This window comes from Cnephaeus nilssonii (genome assembly GCF_951640355.1).
Source record: "Cnephaeus nilssonii genome assembly, chromosome: 6".
NCBI classification, from domain to species: domain Eukaryota; kingdom Metazoa; phylum Chordata; class Mammalia; order Chiroptera; family Vespertilionidae; genus Cnephaeus; species Cnephaeus nilssonii.
Window position 1 is genome coordinate 46,321,503 of NC_137077.1, and position 17,912 is coordinate 46,339,414.

General features: G+C 59.3%; 1 protein-coding gene across 1 annotated transcript in view; it reads right to left on the minus strand.

Moving 5' to 3' along the window:
- COL2A1 (collagen type II alpha 1 chain) overlaps positions 1-17,912 on the minus strand; it is a 30,643-nt gene that overhangs the window by 7,881 nt on the left and 4,850 nt on the right. The window contains exons 3-37 of the mRNA XM_079773918.1: positions 16,722-16,738; positions 16,494-16,526; positions 16,357-16,389; positions 16,207-16,260; positions 15,970-16,071; positions 14,901-14,978; positions 14,225-14,269; positions 14,071-14,124; positions 13,604-13,657; positions 12,799-12,852; positions 12,375-12,428; positions 12,191-12,244; positions 11,845-11,889; positions 11,309-11,362; positions 8,318-8,362; positions 7,817-7,870; positions 6,230-6,328; positions 5,908-5,952; positions 5,714-5,812; positions 5,487-5,540; positions 4,985-5,092; positions 4,545-4,598; positions 4,361-4,459; positions 4,183-4,236; positions 3,639-3,737; positions 3,201-3,254; positions 2,780-2,833; positions 2,413-2,466; positions 2,171-2,224; positions 1,906-1,950; positions 1,620-1,718; positions 1,302-1,409; positions 921-974; positions 590-643; positions 171-224 (exon numbers count right to left, since the gene is read on the minus strand). Of these exons, the coding sequence (XP_079630044.1) occupies positions 171-224; positions 590-643; positions 921-974; positions 1,302-1,409; positions 1,620-1,718; positions 1,906-1,950; positions 2,171-2,224; positions 2,413-2,466; positions 2,780-2,833; positions 3,201-3,254; positions 3,639-3,737; positions 4,183-4,236; positions 4,361-4,459; positions 4,545-4,598; positions 4,985-5,092; positions 5,487-5,540; positions 5,714-5,812; positions 5,908-5,952; positions 6,230-6,328; positions 7,817-7,870; positions 8,318-8,362; positions 11,309-11,362; positions 11,845-11,889; positions 12,191-12,244; positions 12,375-12,428; positions 12,799-12,852; positions 13,604-13,657; positions 14,071-14,124; positions 14,225-14,269; positions 14,901-14,978; positions 15,970-16,071; positions 16,207-16,260; positions 16,357-16,389; positions 16,494-16,526; positions 16,722-16,738 (2,171 nt within the window). The remainder of the gene's footprint in view (positions 1-170; positions 225-589; positions 644-920; positions 975-1,301; positions 1,410-1,619; positions 1,719-1,905; positions 1,951-2,170; positions 2,225-2,412; positions 2,467-2,779; positions 2,834-3,200; positions 3,255-3,638; positions 3,738-4,182; positions 4,237-4,360; positions 4,460-4,544; positions 4,599-4,984; positions 5,093-5,486; positions 5,541-5,713; positions 5,813-5,907; positions 5,953-6,229; positions 6,329-7,816; positions 7,871-8,317; positions 8,363-11,308; positions 11,363-11,844; positions 11,890-12,190; positions 12,245-12,374; positions 12,429-12,798; positions 12,853-13,603; positions 13,658-14,070; positions 14,125-14,224; positions 14,270-14,900; positions 14,979-15,969; positions 16,072-16,206; positions 16,261-16,356; positions 16,390-16,493; positions 16,527-16,721; positions 16,739-17,912) is intronic.

Consider the following 17,912-nt stretch of genomic DNA (forward strand, 5'->3'; position numbering starts at 1 on the left):
CTCGTGGGGGTGACCTGCCTCCTCCCTTCATTTCTCATCCGTCCTCCCACCCCCAGGCCCAAAGGGCAGGGCGGGGGCGGTCCAGGGCTCGCAGGGCCAGGCAGAGGCAGAGCTGGCTCTCTTGCTCCCAGGGGCCTGGGGAGAGACAGGCTCAGGGGGCAGGTACTCACCGGGGCACCTCGAGCACCAGCGGTTCCCGCAGGACCAGGGGGGCCAACTTCTCCCTAAGGGTGGGAGGGGGAGGGGTCAGAGGGGGGCCCTTTGAGGGCAAAGTGCATCCAGGAAGTCCTGAGGATGGACAGGGGCTCTGGGTTCCCCCTCCCCACAGTCTTTCTCCTGTTGCTTCAGCCACCACACCTGTGCGTCTTCAGGGCCCTCGCTGAGTGCATTCCCCCCCCCCCCACCCCACCCCCAGTCCCTCTCCACTCCACAGGGCACACGGCCAGTGACTTTGCTTCTAAGACCCACATACTTTACTCCTCCCAGGCCCTGGTGGGCAGGAGGGTGGCAACTGATGGGTGAGGAGAAGAAATGACAGTCCTTGGCAAGACATGAGAAGGCTCGATGGGGGAAGGGAGCCAGGACTCACCTTCTCACCGTTGGCGCCAGCCGGGCCAGGGGGGCCAATGGGACCTGTCAGACCCTGGGGAGAGACAAGGCGGAGGTGAGGAAGGCAGGGAGCGGTGGTCTGGGACGTGGAGCCCAACAGGGACTCTGGGACCCCACACCCGATGGCCCCAGAACTCCCTCTCACCCTGTGGCTCCCAGTTTTGACAGGAAGTCCCGGTGGTTGCCCAGCCCGGACAGCTGAGATAGGACAAGGGACTGCACACATACATGGCCCCTCCTCCCCGAGTGCAGGGCTGGGGACCTATAGGGCCCCCTGCATTTGTCCCCACCCAGGCCCAGCATTCACTTACTCGTCCACCGTCCTTCCCAGGGGCTCCCTCTGGGCCTTTCTCACCAACATCACCCTGTGGGATAGAGAAAACGGGCCACCTCAGGGGTCAGGGGTCATTCCAAGAAGCCCTTTGCCAGCTCAGTGTCACCCTGAATGGGGCTCCAGGGAGAGCTCAGACTCTGGCCAAGAGGGACTTGCTGGGGCCTAAGGGTGAGTGACAGGAGTGAGATGGAGGGAGGGGTGGGGGGACGATGTCACTAAAAGGCACACAGAGACTTTGGAGGGGGGTCTCCAAGTCCCTCAAGACAGGTAGCTGGGAACCTCACCCCTGGGTTCTGTGGGGCAGGGAGTGAGTGTGGGGGCCACGGAGCATGGATTTGGGGGAGGCACTGGTACTTACCCTGTCTCCCTTGGGCCCAGAAATACCAGCTGCTCCCCTCTCACCGGGCATGCCCTGCAGACCTGGAGGGCCCTGAGCCCCAGGGGGGCCAGCCGGGCCAGATGCACCCTAGGGGGAGGGGGAGAGAAGGAGTGTGTGGTGGGCAGCACCTCCCCCGGGACCCCAGTGCCCAGATGCCCCTTTCCTTCTCGTCCTCCTCTGCCCAGACCTCCTTCCTCCTTCACCCCCCACTCCTCCCTCCTTCCCTTCCTCTTCCACCCTCAGCAGGCCTCCCAGGCCAGCCCAGGGGAGCCTGCGGGCAGGACCCGCCTCACTTACTTTGGGACCATCAGTGCCGGGAGTGCCGGGGAGGCCACGGGGACCCTGGAGGCCCTGGGCACCGGGAGAGCCACGTTCACCTGGGAAACCTCGTTCACCCTGTGGCAGAGACACCAAGGAGCCATCAGGCCAAAGAGACGGGGTGGAGGCCCAGGAGAAGCAGGGAAGTGGGGGGCAGAGGGGGAGCCCAGGACTCCAGGCAGCTGTACTGCAGGGAGGCCTCGCAGGCTGCACAGGGAGAGGCAGGCCCAAGGATGCCATCGGGAGTGGTCAGCAGGACACTCACTCTGGGACCCACGAGGCCGGGGGCTCCAGCTTCGCCAGGAACGCCCTGCAGGAAGAGAACGGTGATTGAAAGACGGGAAACTTTTATGTCCGAGTCCTGGCTGAGCATCCCGCCCCTGAGCTCAGACTGTCGTCTCAGAGCTCAGATGTGTCCCAGGTATCCCAGGCCTCAGGGGCTCCTCGTGCCCGCCTGCCCTTGTCTCTTGGGCGTCAGAAGAGATCTGCCCATCTGAACAGGTTGCAGATTTGAAGAGCCCCAGACTCACCTGGTCACCTGGTTTTCCACCTTCACCTGGGGGACCGGGAGGGCCAGGAAGTCCCTAGAAGCCAAAGTGACAAGCATTAGCAAAGGGGCCAGTTTGCTGCCCCCACCCTCAGGGAGGCCCTGCAGGGAAACCTCATTTCCCTGGTCCCCTTCAGTGGGTGGGCCTCCGTCCCCAGGGCCTGCTGCTGCCCACGGAGCTCTGGTGTGGAGGGGACCGCAGAGGAAGCCTGGTCGGCTGCCTACCTGGAAGCCAGATGGTCCCGGAGCACCCTGCTCGCCTCGTTCACCGGAAGGTCCCTGCAGAGGAAACAGCGGTGAGCGGAGCCAGCGCTCCAGAGTCCTGAGAGCCTCAGCCAGCGCCCTGGGCGGCCATGGGAGGGCAAGGCTGACTCCTCCTGCACAACGCCGGCAGGTGTGCTGCCTGCGGGCCGCGCTGCTCTCAGGGACAACCAGGGTGGGGTCCACACTGCCTCCTCAGGGTGGGATACCCCACCTCGGCTCAGGGTTAGCCCAGATCCACATCTGTCAGTTCCATGACTGAGTGGCCTGAGGTTCCCGCCTCCCCGCCGCCGTCCCACAGGGCCACCTGAGGAGCTGGGCAGGTACTTACAGCGGGTCCAGGGGGGCCTGCAGCACCTGTCTCACCATCCTTGCCAGGAAGACCCTAGAGGAGAGAGAAGGGTGATGGGATGACACACTCCTTCAGTCCCGCAGACCCCAGCCCTGGACAAACAGGTACAGCGTGGCCCAGAGTTCCCACCCTCCACTATCCCACACCCGGAACTCCGTGTCCACCCTTCCCCTCCCCTTCCTTCCCTGGCCCCTCCTGTTCCCTCAGTCTGTCTCCCCGGGCTGCTGACGGACAGCAACCGGAAGTCCCCCTGTGGGGACTCCCAAAGGGCCCAGAGCAGATGGGCTCGGCCACAGGAAGCCCCCCTGCTAACGAGGGGTCCCAGGAGCGCGCCGTAGGGATCCTCTCCCTCATGGGTGTTCAGCCAACACCAAGGCAGGGCACTGGGGCAGGTACTCACTCTCAGACCAGGAGCACCAGGCAGTCCTTTCTCACCAGCTTTCCCAGGCTCGCCCTGGAGGAGAAAACGCAGGGCTGTGAGGTGGAGGGCTGGGGTGGGAGTGGAGGGGAGAGCAGGCTGTGGAGCCTGGGGCTTGGGGCCCGATGGACAGCAAAGGCTAGAGCCGAGAATCAAGCACCTTCTCTGACGCCCAGAGGCATGAACTGAGAGCACTGCCCATGGGGCGATGTCATGGCTGAGCATTCTCAGGGCTTTAGGAGCCCTGGGTGTGCCGGGTGGCATGCGCTCCTGCAGGACACGAAGGCCCCAGCTGTCTGAGGCACAGGGACCCTGCTCAGCCCTGCCCTGCGGTTAACTCTATTCAGGAGCCAGCCCTCTCTCCCCAGGGAGGGAGGGAGCACCACGTGGGAGGAAATGGAAGGGCAGGTTGTTACTTACATTGGCACCTTTGGGGCCAGGGAAACCCATGACACCAGGCTGCCCACGAGCCCCCTGAGGACCTGGAGGCCCAGGGCGACCGTCTTCACCAGGGGCTCCCTGAAAGAGAGGACACCGTTCTCAGAACAGACACTCTGACCACGTTCCTCCACCCAACACTACTAAGTGCCTACTGTGTAGCAGGCCCAGGACTAGGCACCAGCCAGACACAGCACGTGGGATTGACCGAGGTTGCGAGCAGCGGCCCACACCACGCAGTGGATGCCTCGGTGACAAGGCCCTGGTTAGCTTAGAAGCTTTGTTTCTGAAAGGGCATACTAGGCTTTGTCCTCCCCCAAGGAGTGGCCCACGGGCACAAGGGGGTGACATTTCCAGAGCTCACAGACACTGCGCAGGCCACACCTGACCCCAGTACCTACCTACCGTCTGCCCCTCCCCAGTTCTCAAAATCCACAGGCTGCCCCCACCCGAACGCCTGCCTCTCTTCCCACCTGCTTCCCCGGGGATACCCCACCCCGCCCAACACACCCGATGATGGACTTACAGAAGGACCAACTTTGCCTTGAGGACCAGCATCACCAGGACGGCCAGTGAGACCCTTTGTTCAGGAGAGAGAGGAAGGTGGGTGTCAGAGCAGGTGCCGGGACCTCCCCATCCTGGCAGCTCCGGGATGAAGGGAACACGTGGGGAAGGGCCGAGGGCAAAAGCAGCTCAGTCCTTACCCGAGCTCCAGGAAGGCCAGGCTCTCCGGGGCGGCCAGGGTCACCGTTGGCTCCCTTGGGTCCAGCAAGGCCGCTGGGCCCTCGCTCTCCGGGGGCTCCCTACGCCAGAGGAGGCAGGGCGTCAGCGGGAGGCCATTGGACGAGGGATGCAGGCAGGGACCCCAGCCCTTCGTCCCTGACTCACCTTGGGACCGGCCAGACCATCCTGACCAGGGAAACCACGGTTGCCGGGAGCCCCCTAGGAGGAAGTGGAGAGGAAAAGCAGTGAGTTGGATGGGGCCTGACCACCGTGGCTGCAGAGAGACTAGCCAGGCTCCGGGGTCCATCCCCTCAACCACAGTTTCTATGGAGCGGTAGCTACAGCTTGCAAGACTCTGAAAGATTATGGCCTCCTCTTGGGCCCATCTCCACCTGTCTGGGAAGGAGCTCAAACCATTTCATGTCATCCTGGGCCGGGGGACACAAAGAAGGAGGAAGGAGCCCTATCCCGAGGGCGGTGGGTAGAGGAAAGAGGGGCCTGATATTCAGAAGGTCACAGGACTCGGCGAGAACACGGAGCCACAAGGACTTGACTTCCCTCTCGGGCCACACCCCAGTGAAAGTGGGGACTCCTGGCCCACTTACTCTTTCTCCAGGGGGGCCGATGGGCCCAGCACCGCCAGGCTCTCCGCGGGCTCCTCTTTTGCCTTCTTCACCAGCAGGACCAGGGGCTCCCTGGGGGCCCGCAGGGCCCTGAAAACCAACACAAAGGAGAAACAGGGTGAGCCCTCACCTGGCCCTGTGCAGGCACCGACCGACCGGCGCGTGAAGAAAGTGGCCGTGATCATTGTCTCAGGGCTGGGGGACTTGGGAAGGGAGGCCATAAAGGGTCATCGTGGAAGAGCAGAAGTGGCCCAGGGGAGACAGAGGGCGTAACGTTCAAACTGTTCACAGTGGCCAAGTCAAAGACGAGAGCTGCAGCTGCAGCCGTGTTACATGCCCTCCTCTGGGCACAGCCTGGGAGCTCCCAGGTGAGGGGCGGGGCTACAGAGGGGGTGGGCAGTGGGCGGGGGGTGGCCCTGGATCCCCTACCCCCACCCCGAGAGCAGCAGTGTGGAAAGACAAGGACTGACGGGCAGATACTCACAGTTTCTCCCTTGGGGCCTTGTTCGCCTTTGAAGCCAGCAATACCAGGCTCACCCTTGACAGGGAGAGAGGCAGGTTCACCCTGGGTTCTCCCCGCGGACCCTGCCCCCACCTCTGAAACCCTTCCAGGTGCCCACCCGAGGACGCCAGTGCGCGTGTGGGAGGGAGGGCGGGTGGGGTGTGACTGCAGGGTGTCAGTGGGACTTGGGGTTCACTCCAGGCTCTTACCGTCTGACCTTTCGGGCCCAAAGGACCAGTTGCCCCTTGAGGGCCGGGAGGACCCCGGGGCCCAGGGAAGCCGGGAGCACCAGCAATGCCAGGAGCACCCTGTCAGTGTGAGCAGAAGAGAGGCATCAGGAGAGGATGTGAGGGGGCGGGGGGCAACCCCACCTGAAGGAGCCAAGTCCAAAGGCAACACTCACAGCAGATCCTTTGGCTCCAGGAATTCCATCGGTTCCGGGGTTGCCCTGAAAAAGGGACGTGGTCACCACAAAACACGCAGCAAAGCACAAACCCCAGCCTTCCCAACCCTCCCAGGCCGCGGCTCCCTGGGCTGGGCCAGCGGCTGCCCTTCCCAGGCTCTGTCCTGCTGATGCCGCAAGGGTAGGACGGGGGCTGGAGGGAGACTGGTCTGCAGAGGTGGGGGTGGGGGACAAGCATCGGGTCAGAGTGAACGTTTCCCTCACAGCGAAGCACAGGGTCAAGTGTCAGGGCCACAGGCCCCAGGCCTGAGGCTGCACTTACAGAGGCACCCGCCGGCCCGGGGGACCCAGGAGTGCCAGGTTCACCGCGAGGACCTTGAGCGCCTTCAGGACCACGCGCACCGGTGGGGCCAGCTTCACCCTGGGAGGGACGGAGGGACGGGGTGAGAAGACTGGGCTCGCAGCCCTCTCGAGGACCAGCGGCAGCGCAGGGCCAGCCGTAGGCACGCACCAAAGAGCTGAGCCAGCCGTGTGCATCCACCCTGCGCGCGAGCACGCGGGGCCACCCCATCGAGCTCACCGTCCCGGTGACTTCCTCCCCCTGCCTCCTCCCCCATCTCCCCTGGAATCTGTGCACCACCAGCAGCAAACGCAAGGTTACACGCTACAGCGATGGGCGCCGTGGGGGTCCCATCAGCACCCTGGGAAAGCCTGTGCCGGGGGTCCCGCCATCCCAGTGTGGGGGATGATGGACGCAGGGCTGAGACTGGCAGGTACCCCTATCTCCCCCTCCACCTATTTTCCTCGGTTACTGAGGGGAGGGAGGCCCTGGGCCGGGGCAGCTGAGGGCACTGCTCCACTGGTCCTGGCTGATGTGAGGACACCGCTCGCTACCCCAGGCTCGGGGCCGGCGGTTAGAATTGAGCCAGATGCCAGGGCCAATGCGAGCTAGGACCGCGCCCCCTCTGCTCTTCCCTGCGGGAACTCTGAGACGGTCCAGTTCTCCCTGGCTTCCGGCAGCGCCCACCCCCGAGATGGCTTCTGCTTTTACTTTCATTTTTTCCTCAAAGCTGCAGCTGGTGCGACCTGGGCTCTGGAAGGCAGTCCCTGGGGAGGGCTGCTGACCTGCAGGGAAGGCAGGGCCTCCTCGGGTTTCTTCTCCGAACATTCTTGCTCACTTTTGTAATTATTATTTTCTAAAAGTCAGGCCCCCCTCACCTTCCGCTGTCCCTCTTCACAATGGGTCTCCTTCACGCGGCTCCCAGGGCCTCAGACACTGTCTGGTTGCCATGGAAACCCCCAGGAGCTAAAAGCAACCTGATGCCAGTGACCACACGGAGGCTCCTTATTCATCTCCTGCCGGTGACAGGGAGAATTCCCAGGGACGTGCGCACTGGAGTCCCTGCTGTGCCACAGGGGCCTTTCCCTGCGCGGGCTGGCCTTCCACTGGCCTCTACTAATCCTCGGAAGGACTCAATTCACAGGGCTCGGAAGAGCCAAGCCCACCCTAGCCCCCCACCCCAGCCCCAAGGAAGCCGGGAGAGGGAAGCATGGAACCGGCTCCCTGCCCCTGTCCACGTCCCTCCAACTCTCTTCTGGGTCCAGAGTCAGATGAGCTTTGCCCTCTTTCCTTCCATCCCTGGTCTTCTGCTCCCTCCCAGGTCCCCAGCATCTCTCCACCTTTCTTGGTCTCCCCCTCTCTGAAGCTGTAACTGTAGTACCTCCAGCTCCTTATCCTTCCATCTCACTCTCCCTTCTAGCTGGTGACTCTGCAAAACGCCCGGCTCTTTTCCTTGGAGAGCAGCGGTGGGGTGGGAGACATTCCTCAGAAGGGAAGGGGATCGTCCGGGGGGCAATCAGCAAAGGATGTGGGGAAAGGGGTTCCCGACTCAACCACCAGGGCACGCACCTTGGCACCGGGAGCTCCAGGGAAGCCAGGGCCGCCAGCAGGACCCACGGGACCCTGGAGGAAGGAAGGGGTAAGAGGTGAATCCCGTGTCTGGGCGGAATCTTTGCAGACCCCTGAGTGAGCGACCCCCACACTTCCCACGCCTTCCCACCTTTGTACTGACGTGGCTCTACATCCATGGTGGCTAAAAAGTCCCTGGGTGAAAACTGTCCCCCTGCCAAGTGTCCCCATGCCTGGCTTCAGACAGCAAAGCAAGACTCTGGTGAGAAGCAGACGATCCTCCCAGCTCTCTCTCTCTATCTAGCCCCCTCAAAAACTGCTGAGAAGGTCTCTGAGAAAAGCAAACAGCAGCTTTAAAGCTTGTTATCAACAAGCTCGAGCAACCTGCACCGATTCCTCCTCCTCCAGGAGAAGGCTGTGCTTACACCAAACAGCACTGAGACTCGGGGGGCTGCGGAAGGGGCCTCAAGACCACACCTGCCGAGGATGAAATGAACTTACCGGAGGCCCTGCAGGGCCTGGTTGACCGTCGTTGCCCCGGGCACCCTGTGAGCAAGGAGAAGGAAGCAGACATTATGAGCAGTGCCACCTGGGTCCCTCCCTGCCCACAGCCCACCCACACAGACACTGGGGGCAACGCTGTGCCTGGGTGTCCCAGCCCAGGACTGAGCATGAGTTACGAGGTGGGAACCTCGGACAGAGGAGAGGCCTGGGCTGGGCGTGAGCAAAGGGGAACTGTGGGACAGCCCCATGGAGGGAGCAGCCGGGACACCCCTCCATGGTGGCTGCGTGAATGCTCGTTCTCAGTTTAAACAAAGCTTGGGTAATTGGCCAGCTGTTCCTGTTTCTTTTGTTGTTGTTGTTGTTAATCCTCACCAGAGGCTATTTTTTCCATTGAATTTTTAGAGAGAGTGGAAGGGGGGGGGGTGGAGAGAAACATCCATGTGAGAGAGACACATTGATTGGTGATTAGTTGCCTCCTGAATGGGCCCCAACTGGGCGGGGGAAGGAGGAGGGAATAAACCAGGTAAGTGCCCTTGACCGGGAATTGAACCCTTGGCCCTTCAATGTGCAGGCCGAGGCTCTAGCACTGAGCCACACCAGCCAGGGCCCCATCATTTCTTAAACTTCAGTGTCGATCTCAAATATCCCCACCTTCAAGGCCAAGTTACCATTTAAAGATTCAGAGAACCGAGCCAAAGGAAAATGGAATAGCCGAGGAGCAACCTTGACTGGGATCCTCCCGCCCGCTCCTAGCAGGCAGGCTTCCAGGGCTTGGGGAACCTCCCTGATGCAGGCTCGGTCACGGCCTCCCCGGGGTTGACTCCAGCTGCCTCTGTACTCCGGCCCCTCCCTACCTGCTCCTAAGGACACTAAGATGCTCCCAGGATGTCTGCCCAGGAAGAAGCTCCGTGAGGGGGACAAGGTACCAGCACAGCCCGAGGACACGTCCGAGCTCGTGCCCCCGAGGCTCCTTTACACAGACAGGCAAGGCTGTGGCCCTCTCTCTCTCTCTCTCTCTCTCTCTCTCTCTCTCTCTCTCTCTCGGACCTGCACTTTGAGGGTTTTCCCAGGGTTTGTGGTGAGCACCCCTCAGTGCATCTTTCAAGGCCCTGCAGGGTCCAGGGAACTTTCACCCAAACTCCAGGCCCCGTTAGGCTAGGCTGAGCGGGGCCAGCACCTGGTCCTTGGCAGGGGACTAGGAGGCCGAAGGCAACCTTTCCCCGCCCACCTGCCTCTGCCTCTCTGCGGCAGCTGCAGAAGAAGGATGCTTTAGGGGGAGCTCATGTTTTAAATGAGACTCAACGCTTCTTCCTGGCTGTGCTCCATTTCTCCCGACTGGCATTACGCAGGAAAGCGAGAGAAGACTCAGGAAAATGTCAGAGGGAACTTAAAGCCCCAGCATTGGCCAGAGCGCCTTCTGGGCTGCCCTGGCTGCCCTGGCAGCTCTGGGGCACCCTCCCTCCAGGGCTCGGCCAAAGGAGAGGCCCGGGCTGGGCATGAGCAGAGGGGAACTGTGGTGAGGCTCCGGGAGGCCAGAGCTGGGGTGGCCTCTGAGGCTCTCCCTGCAGCAAGCCCCGGGGGAAGACACAGTCTGGCCCAAAGCTGGGGGGTGGGGGGGGAAGGGCACGTGACTGCAGCAGGCAGAGGCCAGCCCAGCCCAGTCCCTGGCCCAGCCTTGCCGCCAGGCCTGCACGTGGAGCTATGTGACGTTGTTAACCTTCTACACCAAATCCTACACACACCCTGCCGGCTTGACTACCATGGGGGCCAGAACCAGAAAGGTGGGCCAGGAAGCAGGGCCCACTGTGCCAGGGAGGAGGGAAAACAGGGCAGGGGGTGCAGCTTGTCTTTGCCCCACACAGGGGCAGCCCCTGTGGCTCTGGGCCTGGCCAGAAAGCCACAAGCCAGGCCCTGCTAATCTGAAGAAACAGCGGTGTTCCTTGGCAGGCTCGGCACCCTCTAATCCCCTCACACAAAGTGACCCTGGGACAAGGCACTTCAGCAGCTCTGGGTGACAAATGGGGGTCGTGGCTGCTGGTTCCTTCACTGATCTGCTTTGGAGAGCTATTTCTGCCAACCAGACATATTATCTGGAAAGCAGCACAACGGGGTGAAGCCGGCTTGCTTTGGCCAGCCCTGCGAGGGCCGGTGAGGAGGGGCCACAGTGCGTGGGTGGCCGGGGCACGAAGTCAACGGAAAGCATAATCTTTCTTAGACACGGCTTTCATCGCCCCACTCGCCTGACTGAGCCCCTACGAGGGCCTCTACTGCCACGGGATCAGAGCTAAGCACCTGCACCCTCCGGTTGCAAATCCCCTCGCTTCTCATTGCCCACATTTACAAGAGGCCACCCAAGCCTGAGGCTGCCAAGCATTGCCTTAAGCTATTTAACCTTCCTGTGCCTCGGTTTCTTCTTCTCTAAAGTGGGGAGAAGAATAGAATCCACTCACAGGATCTGGGGGAGGACCAGATGAGGCAAGCATGTAAGGCCTTGCACAGAGGAGGTGCCCGTGACACGGCGGCCCGGCCGCTGGTGTATGTCACGGTAACAGCAGCCGTAGGGTCCCGGGTAAAGGCTCTGTCAGAGGATACTAGACTGCTACACTTTCTAGGGCATCATCTGAGTAACCAAGGGAACAAAAAGTAGCACCGCGCTGCAGCCAGCTTAACTCTGTCCGTACATTCAAACCGGATTGGCCGGGGAGTGGGTATGTGCTGTTGAGGGGGTTGCCCGAATAATCCAGACTGGTTAAGAGAGAGTGCTGTCCTCGCCACCACCTTCCCAGGGCCCGCCCCCTGCTCCCACGGAGCAGACCCAGCCTGGCAATTTGTGATGGCAGATCGGAGTGCACCCGGAGGGATGATGGTACTCCACCCCTCACAGCGTCGTGCTGAGAGTCAGGTGAGTTACTCCATGTGAAAGGAAAGTGCCTGGTGAACTCTAAAGTGCGGAGCAGAGGGTGGCTTTGGGCCTTGTCAATCACTCACCACGGCGCCTGCAGGGCCAGTCCGTCCTCTCTCACCAGGCAGGCCACGGGGACCCTGGAACACACACCAGGACAGCACAGCGTGAGTTGGCTCAACAACACTACGGGCCATCACTTCCACCTGCAGGCCCTTCCCTGACACCGCCGGGAGGAAGCACACAGGCGCCCAGCAGGCATAGGTGCGGGCGCCTCCCCGCCCCCACCAGGAGTCCTAGCACACCCAAGGTCTGTCTGCCCGGAAGAACATGCAGGCGCTCCTGTTACTGATCAGGATCCTGGCCACAGGCACAACTGGCCTCCTAAACAGAATGTTTAAAACTTCAAAGTGTGTGAGGGCGATTTCAAGGAACAGTTAGGGAAGCCTTGGCCAAATCATCTATTGAATACATTTTGCTTTTTGCTAATAACGTAGATCAGTCTACAAAACTGAATATCTACTTTGCACAAAGGAAACCCTGTTGTTGATGGAGGGGCGTCTGCTGGGTGGAGGAGGCGTCTCAGTGTCTGGGGCCCTGCAGGGGGGATGCTCATACTCACCATGGGGCCCGGAGAACCATTCTCACCCGGGGAGCCACTCTCGCCCTGGAAAAAAGATGCACACGGTCACTGACTGGGACCCCACTGACCCCCCCACCCCCAGAAAACTCCCAAGGAAGAGGCTGAAAGCTCTGGTCACCCCGCCTCGCACTGACACCCCCAAGCCTCAGTTCTGTGAGGACAACCCCTGAGCGTGCTTCGTCCGTCAGGATGCAGGACTGGGTGCTGCCAACCAAAGCTGTTCTGACATCCTGACTCCACTAGCTCAACAGTGTCTCCTTGACTGGGAAGAAAGACTCCATCGCCTCCCTGCGTGCCCTGTCCCAGAGCGCTCCCTAGTCCTCACCTTCACACCCGGAGCACCAGCTTCGCCCTTAGCACCATCCAGGCCGGGGTAGCCCTAGGGACGAGAGGAAACATCGATCACACTTCTGGGGAACCCGGATAGGAAGACATACACATGTCCCCACATGCTCTTCTCTCCCCCAGGGCAATCCCTTCCTTCCAACACCCTCACCCACGATACTTACTCTGTGACCTTTGACACCAGGAAGTCCTGGGGTTCCTGGGAAGCCGCGAGCACCCTGAATCCAAAGAGGAGAAGTCAGGGCACAGAGCAGGGGAGCCCGGTGAAGGCTGCCCGAGCTGCCAGACAGCCTTTAGAGCCACCGCCTCAGCCGCCAGGGAGAGGGGAGAAGCCCGCACTTAGATGTTCTTTCAGTAAATCCCAGAACGCCCCCCACCCCCGCCACCTGCCTCACCCCATCTCATGCAAAGTAGGTAGAAACAACAGCTGCCCGGCCTCCCCCGAGGACCCATGTTAGGATCATGGGCATGATCATCAGCATGAAGGTGTGATACATGTGGGATGGCTGGAATTTCATTTTGGAAGTGAGCTAACTGAGCTGGATGAGCAAAAAGGGAGGTTTGAGGCTGGGGAAGGTGGGGCTTCACCTGAGGGCCGGGAGGGCCTCTTTCACCAGATTTTCCAGGCTTTCCAGCTTCACCCTGCAGGAGGAGATGCACCTCAGCTTCTTCGGAGACACGGTGGCGTGAGGGGCCCAGTCCAGACAGCGTCTCTCCTCTCAGCCCTCCATCCTTCGCCCGCCTGCTTGCTCACCTCCCTCACCTCCTTCACTTCCCAGACTGCCCTGAAGGCCTTTCCCAGGTCACAGGATTCTTGGGGACAGCTACATGCTGGGTGGGCAAGCTCCTCCATCCCTACCAGTCTCCACTTCCCCTGGGGGGCTCTCCCTCTGCCCCTCGGAGCTCTGCTGGCAGGGCTCGCGTCCCTAACCTGGGGAGGCTTGGCTCGCTGATGCCAATCGTAAGCATAGCTCACGGGCCACCGCTGTCTCTTCGCTGTGTTTGCATCCTTTGTAGACATCCTGACTCAGGCTGAGCTAGTCTGCACTCATTTACAATTAAGATAATGTTGGGTTGTTGAACCGTTTCTTTCTTTGTTTTTTCTTCTCTGTATCTTTTCCCCGGGTGTTCTCCCTCTCCCTTCTCTTGTTTCTCAATTTCCCTTTCCTGGAGCTAATGATGTTTTAATTATTTCCCTTCCCAGTGAGTCCACCGCAGCCCCTGGGGCACTGGAAAGCTAAGTTGCAAGCAGGAGGGTAGACAGCAGACAGGGTCCCAGACTCTGACTGACCAGTCTCACCCTTTCGGGTGCTCCCACCCGGGGCCAAGCCCCTCACTGCCCAGCACACACCCTCCAGGCCTTTCACAGAGGCAGCCACTCGGGAATACTCACATCATCACCAGGCTTTCCAGGGGGGCCTGGAGGACCCCGGGGACCCATGGGACCCTGCAAAGGAAGAGCGTTTCAGAGGTGGTTGAAGGGGGAAGACAACGAATCAGTGGACAAAGCTTTGGGACTGTCGTTCTGGAAGCTAGTTCCCCTCTGAGGAAGGAAGATAGGACAACCCCACTTTGTGCTCAGAGAGAGCAAAGGTGCACAGCAGATGCCCGTGGGAGGCAGCAGGCAGCTCGGCCAACGATGGGCCGAAGGGGACAGCAAGGACAGGGTCCCCGGTGGTCCTTGGCACCCTGGTTCTCTGTCAGAGTCCCTCATAGCTAAGAAGTGACGCCTGGATCTCCTCTGAGCCCCCCACTGTGGGAAAGCCCAGGGCAGAGTGTGGGAAGGGGCGGTGACAGGACTGGGGTCTGAGTGGTTCCTCTGGGAGACTCCCCAGGAGGAGGGCCCGCGCTGGTACTCACTGAGACGCCGGGTTCCCCGGGTTCACCAGGGTTGCCTTGAAATCCTTGAGGTCCCTAAAAAGTAACGTGAGAACCCAAGGTTGACCCCCACAAACTGACAGGGGGGCTTGAAAGCAGCTGCGCTGTCCCCAAGAAGAAAAGACCCGGTACTTACGGGAGCACCAGCGGGGCCTGGAGGTCCTCGCGGTCCCATGGGGCCCTGCATTGGGACAGAAAACGAGGAGGTTCCCTGGAATTGCTTCCCCAGAGGCCTCCAGGGTGCCACCTCCTTCCGGCCAGCAGCCCAGACAAAGGACAAGGAGCTACTCTGTGGGCAGGGGGCCTGCAGTGGCTGCTCCCTCTCATTTCCCACTCCCCACGCAACAATCCATTTTTATTTATAGGCACCATTTGGACAGAAAAGCTGGCCTCGCTTTCTCCTGGACAGCAGCCATGTTTACTAACGTCTGAGTTTCATTTAGCCTGTGCCAAGTCGGAGCTGCAGGGCTGAGATTTCCTGCTGGAAGTCTTGTGGATGCGGAGAACAGTGGCTGCTGTCTGCGTTCTTCAGTTCTCCTTCCAAAAGCAATAGCAACTGGCCTTCTAACAGATCGGCCTATATGCATCTCTCCATCCTCATTCTTCTTAGCTGCCCCAGCACATCATTAAAACTGGCATCCATGGCCATTAGACACCAAATGCTTTGGGGCTAACTAAATGGGAGGTTACATAACGGATGGAGAAGAGCTGCTCTAAGCAATTATCTGAAAAGTGAGGTTGACAGAGTCTCTGGCTCTGCTAAGGGCCGCCTCCTGCCATTTTGGCTGCAAAGAACCAGTGTCCTCTCTTACCATTGGTCCTTGCATTACTCCCATCTGAGCGCCACCAGCCTTCTCATCGAATCCTCCAGCCATCTGGGCGGCAAAGTTCTGCAAATGAACCCAACGACATTAGGAGCCTGAGTGGCCCTAGTTTTTTCCTACTTGGCTAGGTAAGCTATCTCTGGGCAGAAGACCCTATTTAGATAAACTCTTAATTGTTGGAGATTAACCTAGCATTGATCAGAATTACAAGTGGTTCCTGAAAAACATTTTGGAAGTGTGTGTGTGTAGATGACAGTGGCATAATAATTTTCCTGGAAGATAAAGCGTTATTTGGAAGAGTAGTAGTTATTTGCATTTCATTTGATAAAATTGTTATTTTTAATTCTAAAATATTAAATATGCTAACATGTATTGAAAAATATGACTAAAACGTCACTTCTAAAGGTGGTTACCCCACCACCACCACCACCACCAAGGCTTTAATGCCCAGCAAAAGACGAAAATCAAGGTCTTGAAATATTTTAGCAAGGGATGTAGTAGGCGTCAGTGAGTTTAAAGTTTAAACATTTAAAACATAGCCAACGTCAAAATGGCAAACCTGAAGAAACTGGGCAATAATATAATTTGTTGATTGGTTTGCTTCCAAAAATGACTTTAGCCACACACCTTCACTCAGTGGGGCTCTTTCATGAGAATGAATAGTGGCTTGGAATGTACTTGGCAAGGACCGAGAAGAAATGTCTTCCAAGGACAGTGGTCACCCTTCTTCCCGGGAACTACAAGTGCCCAGTCATCCCCTCCCCCAGCCCCCACACCCACTCCCAAGAACTGACCACACAGTACAGACGCCGGGGAGCCAGGTAACTGGAGACTTTCTTTGCTGAAACCCAGTGAGTGAAAAAAGTCAACCCTTAGTGCCACAGTCTCATGCCTAATATGTGATTCCACTAAATTACAGGCCGGGGGAGAGGCCCATGGGCAGGCTGTGTACACACTGTTGGCAGCCCTGGGAGCCAGCCAGGTGAGTGTGAGTAGCAATTTAGAAGCCACATTTCTGGAGGGACATCCTAAAGAAAGGGGATATAAGGATACTTACTCCACCAAGGCCAGGGGGACCAGGGGGGCCAGGAGGGCCAGGGGGGCCAGGATTTCCAGGGGTCCCAGGCTCTCCATCTCTGCCACGAGGTCCAGGGGCACCCTTGGCAGAAAGAGGAAAAGGCGCCAATGTGAAGCAGTGTTAGTGCAAGAGCCCTCTGTCCACTGGCTGCCCTGGAGGTGGTGGTCAGGCACGTGGGGGGCCTTAGAGGGCTGGCAGCATTGTTTCTCTACTCACTTTTTCACCTTTGTCGCCACGATCACCTCTGGGTCCTTGTTCACCGGCAGGTCCCTGAAGGTGAAGAAATGTTGAGATCACAGCAGGACCAGGGCCTGCAGACCAGTAACTTGAGGAAGGCGCAGAGGAATGGCTTTCTCCCTTGCTTACCTGAGGCCCAGGGGGTCCTTTGGGTCCTACAATCTATGAGAGAGAGACCCACAGAACGGCAAGTTAGAGGGGACCCCGAGAAAATGACCCAGTGAGAGCAATAGGAGCCACACGGCGTGAGAATAATTTTTACTTACATCCTTGATGTCTCCAGGTTCTCCTTTCTGTCCCTAAAACATGACACAGTGTCAGGAGAGAGCAGAGCAAGCCCACCAAGCCCCCCCCCCCACAAAATCCTGCCCAAGGCGCCCTCGGAAACGGACCTCTGCTGACATCTAAAAAGTGACAGGCTGCGTGGGCATAGCATTGCTCCTGAAGAAGGAACTAGAGAGGCAAACGCAAAAAAGAAAAAAAGAAAAACTCACCTTTGGTCCTGGTTGCCCTGCAAGTGGAGAAAATAGAGAAGGAGAATGTGAGACTTGTGAGATAGAGAAGTACGAGCTCTTGTCACTCACACACTCTTTACGGAACCAAACCCAAAGAAGGACACAACCGGGGAAGGAGGCAGCTTCCTGTTCCTCCACTGAACCCGCTGCTGGGGTGTTAGAGCTACTGGGGTCCTGGGGTTGCTGAGGTCCTGTGAGGAACCGAGGTGACCCAGACTTTGTTATTCAAAAAGCAGCCAGCATGCAAGAGAATGGAGCGGGGCCAGTGAAAAGAGAAAAACGAAGAGCTCAAGGTCTAATCAGCCACCCAGAAAGCCCCGAAAGCAGTCGGTTCAGTCTCTTCTTTCCCCCACCGCGTCGGAAGCTCTCCCCGCACAAGCCCTCCCAGAGAAAGTGAGGTAGTTAAAAAGGTCTTACATTCAGGCTGGGTCTCCTTGAAGCAAGCACAAGAAAACAAAAACAGCAGGGCACAGGCGTTATCAAGGGCATCGCAGCCAGTGCCACCCCAAGCCAGTGGCCTCTTGCCCTTTATAACAGCAACAATAAAGGCAACCGACACTTCACTCAGAGGCCCCCTCAGAAATGACCTGGGAGTCTGGGCCCTAAAAGCAGCTTCCCCAAGCAGCTCCCCAGGGCTGGTGACGTGTTAAGGAAAGGCAACCTCTCACTTCCTTTCAAGTGCTTCTCTACCTGAACAGAAAGGGAACCGCGAGGCCACCCACGAGGCCTGGACATGGGTCCCCATCCCTCTGCAGGGAGACAGGGCAGGTAATGCAGTGCTGGGGAGGTCACCTGCGCACGCATCATCCGCCAGCACTGGTCCTAGCTGGGAGTTAACTGCCCACCAGAGTGCAGGCCCAGGACGCAGCCCCAGCCCCATCTCCACCTTCACCACTCGGACTCCCAGAGCCCCGCTCCTCCTTCTCCGACTAACGTGCTTCTGAACTGGCAGTCCGCTCCAAGAGGGAGGAACAAATGGAATCTGCCATCCATGTTCCCGCCTCAACGACGGAGGCTGCCCTCTGTCCCCGCGGCCAGCAGAGGCTGCTCCTCCCTGGAGGCCCTGTCTGTAGGGGTCTCCTAAGGAGACGGAGGGGTTAACCTGCGGCTTGGCCAGATGGAACATGCGATCTCCACTGTGGCTCTAACCATCTGCAGGGATATTCCAGA